This window comes from Eutrigla gurnardus (genome assembly GCF_963514095.1).
Source record: "Eutrigla gurnardus genome assembly, chromosome: 13".
Taxonomy (NCBI): Eukaryota; Metazoa; Chordata; class Actinopteri; order Perciformes; family Triglidae; genus Eutrigla; species Eutrigla gurnardus.
In genome coordinates, this window is record NC_139936.1 from 14,509,353 (window position 1) to 14,517,496 (window position 8,144).

At 46.2% G+C, this 8,144-nt stretch overlaps 2 protein-coding genes across 2 annotated transcripts; both read right to left on the reverse strand.

Annotated features, from left to right (window-relative positions):
- Positions 1-1,764: 1,764 nt before the first annotated feature.
- mcidas (multiciliate differentiation and DNA synthesis associated cell cycle protein) lies at positions 1,765-4,538 on the reverse strand. The gene is made up of 7 exons (XM_084024742.1): positions 4,409-4,538; positions 4,268-4,337; positions 4,112-4,191; positions 3,625-3,685; positions 3,273-3,499; positions 2,555-2,665; positions 1,765-2,464 (listed from the first exon to the last, which is right to left on the reverse strand). The coding sequence occupies exons 1-7, from the start codon at positions 4,478-4,480 to the stop codon at positions 2,024-2,026; spliced, it is 1,062 nt and encodes a 353-aa protein (XP_083880868.1). The 5' UTR covers positions 4,481-4,538; the 3' UTR covers positions 1,765-2,023.
- A 1,627-nt stretch (positions 4,539-6,165) lies between these two features.
- Positions 6,166-7,876, reverse strand: ccno (cyclin O; the record flags this gene model as incomplete). The annotated part of the gene is made up of 3 exons (XM_084025711.1): positions 6,166-6,748; positions 6,828-7,013; positions 7,538-7,876. The coding sequence occupies 3 exons, from the start codon at positions 7,874-7,876 to the stop codon at positions 6,167-6,169; spliced, it is 1,107 nt and encodes a 368-aa protein (XP_083881837.1). The 3' UTR covers position 6,166.
- Between the last annotated feature and the right edge of the window lie 268 nt (positions 7,877-8,144).

Consider the following 8,144-nt stretch of genomic DNA (forward strand, 5'->3'; position numbering starts at 1 on the left):
CGAACGGCGCGAGCAGCGCACGTTCCCGCCACCTGCCACGTCCATATGCGCTCGCACCACGAGCTCGAGCCCGGAGCTGTGCGACAGGTGCGCGCTCTCAATGGCACGCAGCGGCGGACACTTGCTCCATCAGAGCTCCTTCAGCAGGCAGCCACGTCGCCCCAAACACCCCGACCGTTCGTTCATCCACACCAATCAGCCCAAACAGGGCATATTGATCCCTGCAGTTATTATATGCAGTCAAACCACGTGTTTACCAATACATGTCAATACTCATTGCTGTAATTTATGATCTACATTGTACTTTTCATCTTCTTTGTTGCTTGTCCTTATTTTATCATAGCGAAGTTTTGCAGTTTTTAAAATGTAAAACATGCCATTATAACGCCTCACTTGCGCTGGAGCAAGCCACTATCAGCACCCCCCCTTACCCCCCCTCCGTCTCTGCTTGGTTTGGCTTATGTCACCTTAGAAACTCATTGTGTCTGTATTTTCCTTTCCCCTCCCTCCAGCATTGTCCCCCGCAGTTTGGTGGTAGCTTAACCGGTCAAATGTGTCACAACCAGCTTAAACAAAGCTCCCCCTCCGCGGCCACTCTCCACCGCGCTGCTGCTCGCTGACAAACGGATTTGTTTGCAGTAAAAGTGGCTCAAGGCGCGCCTGGCCGTGAAGGGTTGCGCGCCCTGTTTGATTCATACGTTAGCAGCAGGAAGTGAAATGGTTAACGGTGATCAAGTCTGTGGGGTCAGGGTTACCCCCACGTTTATGGAGGGTCGTTTTTGAACAAAAATGTGTGTTATTATTCCTTTAATGAATTATAAATAATCTTTTCAATTGACTCTTAACTTCCCATGGACCTTTGAAAACATCTTCCTATACTATTTACTATTTTGAGTTAGGGCCTACTTGTAGTCTTAGAACACTACCGACACTGTATTGTATACAATCTAAATAAATTCTCCAATCGGAGACATGATATTTTGTGTGTCCTGTAGAAAAGGCCGGTAGAGATTAGATTAGATGTGACGGATGGATGGATGGATGGATAGACAGATAGTAAATAGATAGACAGACAGGTGGATGTGGATGGATTGACAGATAGATAGAGAGATAGATCTACCTCTATCAGATTGTTCTCATTGTTTATGTTGTTACTGTTGTCCCAGCCCGTGGGGCTGCAGTGCTGCCTTCACTGCTCTCAGGTAAACAGGCCCGTGTTTGGAGGGAGTTTAAACAGGTGTCTGACCTGAGGTTCGACATTGTCCTCTGGACCAGTCCACCTCACACAAGCTCACTTTAAAGCCCTCAACAGTGAGGGTGAAGGAAGATTACATATCAGATACCCAGAGGTCAGAAGACCTTATCCTCTTAGAATAAGATAATATTCTTGTTTTGATTTTCTCTTTTTCCGGATTTAAAAAATAGAAAATGTATTACAAACTTCCAAAACCACGGAAATAAAGAAGGATGTTGGGCTGCAGGGTTTTTCAGACCACACGGTCACTCAGACAGACAAAAGGGAAGGAAGTCCCTGTTTCTTAAAGCAGGTCAAAGGGTCACATTTGTTTCACTGCTCAAACAAGAAAAGTTCAGTTCCATTTGTTTTAACGTCACCTAGGTCATCCTTCCATAATAAAACGCTCTCACAGGCAGTTTTATAAAACATAACTTTTTATTTCCACATTTGTAAAAAATCGACAAGACAATACATATTGTGAGGTGTGACAGACAAACGTGATATTGCTCCATTGTTTGGCTAGATCATTACATTTTCCAGGCATGTAAACAGAAACACAATGAAAACAAATGTTGTGGCAGTTTCATTTCCTTTGTCAGACACCACCTCTGACTGATTAGCTTACGAGCTACCTGAGGAAGACATCATTTAATCATTGACAGATCTCCCTATAGATTATGTGTTAAGCATTAACAATCGCTGCCCACCCACACTTCCTTCCAGTCTCAAAATCGCTCATTAGAAGCACTAATGGATTTGTTTTATTACATTTGTGACCCTCTGGTTTCAGCTGTGGTTGGGAAGCCAGCGGAAGCGGTATCCTCCCTGCTCAGTCCTCGAGGTGAAGGCACGTCCTTGAGGGAGCACCCGGGTCCTCACGGTGCAGTGTTCCCTAACAGACGTCCTGAATGATGAGGTGCTTAATTCGGCCTCGAGTCCGTCTGCCACTGTGCTGCTGTCTTTGGAAATAGAAGTCTGTAGGCCTGAAAACACACCGTACATGCGCACAGTCTCTGCCTCCGGGGGAACTCTTGTTGCGGGAGCGGCGCTGTGCAGGATGGCGTTGCAGCGCGTGCTGACGTCCCTCAGCATGTCCTCCACCGAGTCAGAAGACTCTGTTTCGTATCCTTCGTCCAGCCGCTGCCGCTTACAGGGACTCAGTGAAGGTTTATCACCACAAGGCATCACTGCTTCTCTCACGTGCGGGTCTCTGAATGTCATCAGTTTCTGAGGACCAACAGGAAATAAAGATTGATTAATGAGGTTAAATTGGATCTCATGTGCACATATTTGTCTGTTCCTGGTCTCAGTACTCACTTCCAGCACTGAGGCCAGGTGCTTGGCTCGGCTGGCCAGCTGCCTGAGGTGAAGGTTCCGCTCCTGAAGCGAGTCAATCTCTTCCTGTTTTCGGTGCAGAGTCTCATGTAGCTGCAGATGCACAGAAACAAATATGTTGAGTCATCGTGTGTCATTTGAATGGCATTTGCTGGTTTTGCTGGTTCTCCAGTGAACGCCTATTGAAACAAAACTGGATTAAAGGAGATATATCATCAAACTTCTTGATTTTTCACATACTGTCAGTCTAAATACAGCTGTATTCTTAAGCATCACTTAGGTCCAGTCAGCTGATCTGATGTCAGTCACATACACTTCAACTGGAAATAAAATAGGACATTTGAATGTTTGTATGTGCATATTTCTCCATGGTTTGAATGTTTACTACTTTTAGACCTGCTTTATCATATTTAAATAGACACATTTTTTTTTTTACAATATGGGATTTTCAATAAAAGAAAGACTCTTCTTGTCTTTTGCTGAGCATCATTTTGGAGATATAAAGTCTTGACACAACAATTCATTCGTCAAAGGTCATTAGCAGGGCTTTGGGATATTTTGGGTAACATATCAACAATATAATCATCACATAATTTAGATCCATCTCAACACAAATCACATATGAATATTGCCTTATCATGTGCACCACAGACGCCAAGTCCATATAAAACAATAAACACATGTTGCAGTGAGGATTTACCTGACTGTTGACTTCCATACAATCTCCCAATGCCCTGCCCTGGTACTGGGCGAGGCCCTGCCAGGGAGCTCCGTCTTGGGCAGATGAGTCACCTGCTTCTGTGATCGAGTGAACCAGACTGGCCTCTGAGGAGAAGCCCTGCTGAGGGGTGAGGAGCGGGAGGATGCATCCCTGAAATGGTACCAGCTCATCTGGAGACAGACTGCTCTCCAGTGTGGCAGGAGAATCTAACAGAGGACAACATATCTTAGTTTTGAGGATTTTATTATGACTATTGGCCCACACACGATCAGATTTAAGTGAAAAATGTATCTTTGTCACATTAGATTTGCTTTGCTTCAGCTTCACTCACCTGCCATGAAATCCAGCGCATAATCTCCAAAATCTTGGTCATCTATATCAGATTCGTTCACCTGTGGGCGAGTAAAAATCACAAACTTAACACACATATTTCATTTCTAGAGGAAAAACCCAAAACACACGTCTCAACAAAAACATAATAACTGCATCCAAACCTGATAATCCCACCACGACCAAGCAGCGCAACGTGACTGCGTGGCAGAACATGTACTCGTGCTCATTTTTGCGAAAGTGTGTGTGTGCGTGTGTGTTTTTGGGGGGTACACGGGTGCGTCTGCGTCAAAGAGGTAGCGGACAAAACTTGGGAGGTCCAGCCAATTAGCGACAGCCGTGAGGAAACTACGATCTGATTCGTGCAGAATTCCAGCACACCGTGTCAAACATTAACAACCTTCTTGTGATGCAGATCCACCACCGTATAACTCAGTCTGGTACATATGAATCGTTGGAAATGACAAACGTATAAGTTTTAACCTCACCTGAGAGCCGAGGGAGTCGCCCTCCCGTCTCACCACAGACGCGCGGTCTTCCAAATCATCCCATGCAATTGTTGAAAAAGCTGTAACATAAAAGAATGAATGAGCCCCTCGGAGTCTATTTACGTGCACGTGCACGCGTCGCATGACGTGTCGTACCTTGTTCGATGATGCGCGGGAACTCCGCGTACACATTGACTGGACTGCTGCTTCGTGGCGCCAGTTTATCCTGCAGGCGGAAAGTCTGTTAACGCCACTATAAAGAGCTGTATTGTATCGTCAAGAGTTATATTGTCGTACCTTTGTGTGTCTCCCTCCCTGTTGGTTGGGGCGCAACACCTTCCTGGCTCTTTGCATCCTTACCAGCTCCATTCTTACCACTGAAGGATCACGGACTCATTTTCGATTTATAGAAGGAATTCTCCCGGTCTGTGTCCTCTCCATCCCGCGGCCTCATAGTTGTGGCCCAATCAAATGCATTTAAATGGTCTCCAGGGAGTGACAGCGTCCTGGGAGATTAAATTGGTGCAGACTAACGGTTTTCGGATCTGAAGTGTAAAGTTGTACCGCGCATAACGGCGCCATTACAGCAGGTGCTCTCTGCGTCAGACGTGCCCTCCCACATATTCCCTGCGCCCTGCCTGCCAGAGGCGCATGCCTGTTTTATAAAAACCAGTCGCTTTTTGTCTCCATAGTCGTCACAAGGAAGACCAGCCCGTTGGCACGGTCGGAACTCATGCTTTGTTTCATGTAGCCACATATCACTCAGTGCGTAATTTCAATTCAGCTGTGCGTAAAATGCTTGAATTAGGTCAAGGCCTGCTGCAAAGTGGAAAAGGAAAAGGGCAATTACAGCAGACAGCTCGGTAAACACCGGTGACAAATGCGTCTATCAGTAAACAAACAAGAGAACGCCTGGTTGACCCTTAACGCTGAATGCACCTGTGTGGTCGACACTGTGTCAGCAGTTCGAGATGCCACGCGTAATGGATTATCAGCGAAAGCCCCTCAATTAACCGGGCTGTGTTGGCACAGGTCAGTTTCAAATACTGATGCAACGGTAAGTAAAGATGTGGGTAAACTGACCTCCGGGGCAAACAGCTACAATAGCCCATAAGCCACAAAAAGCACTGTGAGAAATGTATTTGTTTCTGTTGTTTCTCCTGAAGAGGGCCTTTAAGTTCACATTTACATCTATGGTGGTATTGTGGTCTGCCGTTCAACCTGACAGTCATTGACGCCAGAGTGAGTGAAACCCCTGCTTTCGCCATTCCAAGTTACCACACATCATGGACAACATCCAACTTCACTCAGTCAAATTACATGATTTATTTTTCATGTCATCCAGTCTTCATGACATCTGGACACTTATTTCATTGGGAAAATGTTTGTTAGTCAAACATCAACTGAGAGGGAATTGTGGCGTTGCATTTAATTAGTGGTTATTTGTTAAACGCTTCTTTAAAAGAAATCATTCAACACCAACAAGCCACTGATACAACATTACTGTCAGGCAAGAAGTCCAATGTCAAGGCAAGATTCACGTTTAGGCTGATTTTAATGTCCCGTTCAAAACCACACACTAATTCGTCTGCTGCCTCTCTCTTTCTCCAGTAAAAAAGAAACATTATTGGTGCATCACCTGACATTGGCACACTCCCTTCATCAATTCACCTAACAAGTGCTTGTGCCTCTGACTTAGTGCCCCTACTGTCAAAGAAAAAAATCAAACTAATGAAAATAGCTCCTTTAGTGATCACGAAAGAGACAAACACAAATTAATTTACAGATCATTTATTTCACAATAAAAAATATAAATCAATTACAGTACATTTGACCATCTCATACATTTTGCAGTGAGTGCATAAACAGCAAACAATGACTTTGAATTGGAATTAAACAGAAACCATGAATGTACTTCAGAAATAAACAGGAGCCTACATCATTAAAATAAATTAAACAATGCTATAAAACGTTCTTCTGGACGTCACCTCTAACCCCAAGAATGAAAAGGGGATTTGGCATTCTGCTAACATCTGAATGGTGCCACGCATGCAGTCACATGGCAGACATTACTTCCAATGTCTCCTGGTTTAATGACATCAGCAGCCTCAGGTTGTCTTCACACTCCTGGGCCAGATTGTGGTTGTAGCTCCCCTGACTCAGCAGGGACAGGAAATTACCCTTCACTGCCAGAGGGTCTACCTTCGAAAGAGTAGGCCTCTCAGACTCTTCCTGTGACTGGACGGCCGCCTGCTCGACAAGCCTGCGTTCACTTCTCAGTAACTCACTGGCCAGCCTCAGCGCACAACGCGCAGTCAGAGATGGTGGGTATTTGTTGAAAGCATAGTCTGCTAGACTCAACTCGCACACCTTTAGCGCCAGGTTGCTACACTGCCAGGGTCTTTTTGTGTCTGGTTTCATTCTCGCAAACCTGTCACTGCCTGTGCTCTCAGTCTCAAGCCGGGCGGCTTCAATGCAGTTGGTGTAATAGTCCAGGAAAAAGGCCAGGGTGGGTGCAGCAAGGCGGAAGTTAAGACGGAGGAGGATGAGTCGCTCTAGGTTGCAGAGCTGCTCCTTCGTGAAGGCCTCGCAGCACAATGACAGGAGATGGCTCATTGGCGGTGAGCAAACCTCCACCTGGGTGAAAGGGAGGAAGGGAGTGAGTTGTATTGAATGAGAGCCAAACACGCCAGGCTATTTCAAGCGTGAGACGCACCTGTTTGCTGGCTAGGAGGAGCGCAGTGACGCCCAGTAGCTGGAAGCAGTCGGCAGCCACCGGTGTGGATGCCATGAACCTGTCCATGACGTTGACCGCCAGGCAGCAGCACTCGAATGACAGATGGAAGTGTTTGTGTACGGGGATGAGCCAGCTGACGAGCTTACACCGGGCCTCTGCAGTCAACTGCAAGGGAAGCAAAGACTCCATTAGTGTACGCAGTGAGAAGATTTTTAGTGGCCTTTACCTAAAAATGCTAAAAATGTTCTTAAGTTAGAAGAAAACCCTTTCTGTACCCTGCTATTGAATTATTTTATCATCCCCAAAGTATATCCATGCAATCAGCAACCTGTTTCTTAATTTCCGCAGTGACAAGATTACTTGACTAATGGATTTTAATTACAAGATATGCAGAGTTATTGATGGGTAGGTAGTGAAAACTATTGAAAAATGCTGGCACTACATTATGAAACTACCAAAAGCCAATGTTACCAATACATTCAGAGGTAGCCTACAAACAAGCCTGACAAAATATAATATTTGGATTGCAGATGGTGTCCTTGAAGTGTGACAAGTAATGTTAAATAGTTGGTAGTTAAAAAGGCAATCTAATTCATACAAAAGGTATACATGTTTGTTCATATATCTGGCTCCTGGGGTTTCCATTCAGTAGATGGTTTCAGTGAAGACTAACGGGTCTTATAACCTACTTGTGGCTGGCGTGCCAGGCTTTTGCAGGTATGAAACCGCGACTCATTTTCCCTCTGGATCTCGAAACCGACGTCGCCGTACTGGAGGTACCAGTTGGACAGCTGTCCCGAGGGAGCCTCGTCGGAACGCAGCGGGGACACGTCTGTCCGAGTCGGTGATGGTATCGGGGAGGATTCCAAGTCTTCCTCGAAACCGGAGTCGCTCAACTTGGACACGAGCGTCTGCTTTCTGTGCCGGACAGTCTGCGGCTGCTGCTGCGCCGTTATGTGCGTCTCTGTCGTCCGTCTGCGTTTGTAACCGGTCTCCGACCCACATCGAGCGTTCACAGATGACACCATCTCTCCGGTCCCAGGCTACCTCTCACCGGAGCCTCCTGGCTGGATGCGTGTTCCTGAGGCCAGCAGCAGCCTCCTGGATGTTGGCTGCGGGGAGTTCCGTCCGCCTACGTCACTTTTCCCGGGGTCTTCCCCGCTCCTGCAGCGCACCTTTCTCCCGTCGCCACGGCAACCGAGGCGAAACAATCAGTTGTGCCACAATTAATTATCCTCAACCTTGGACCATATGCTAGGCCATAACGTTTGCACTCTGTAGGCCTCAACATCATTT

Bases quoted from the DNA above. Each gene is read 5' to 3' on its own strand.
- mcidas (XM_084024742.1), bottom strand. From the start codon at position 4,480: ATGGAGCTGGTAAGGATGCAAAGAGCCAGGAAGGTGTTGCGCCCCAAC. The intron at 4,338-4,408 runs GTACGACAATAT...TTCCGCCTGCAG, and splicing joins AGGGAGGGAGACACACAAAG to GATAAACTGGCGCCACGAAG. The intron at 3,686-4,111 runs GTGAGGTTAAAA...ACTCGCCCACAG, and splicing joins GCGACTCCCTCGGCTCTCAG to GTGAACGAATCTGATATAGA.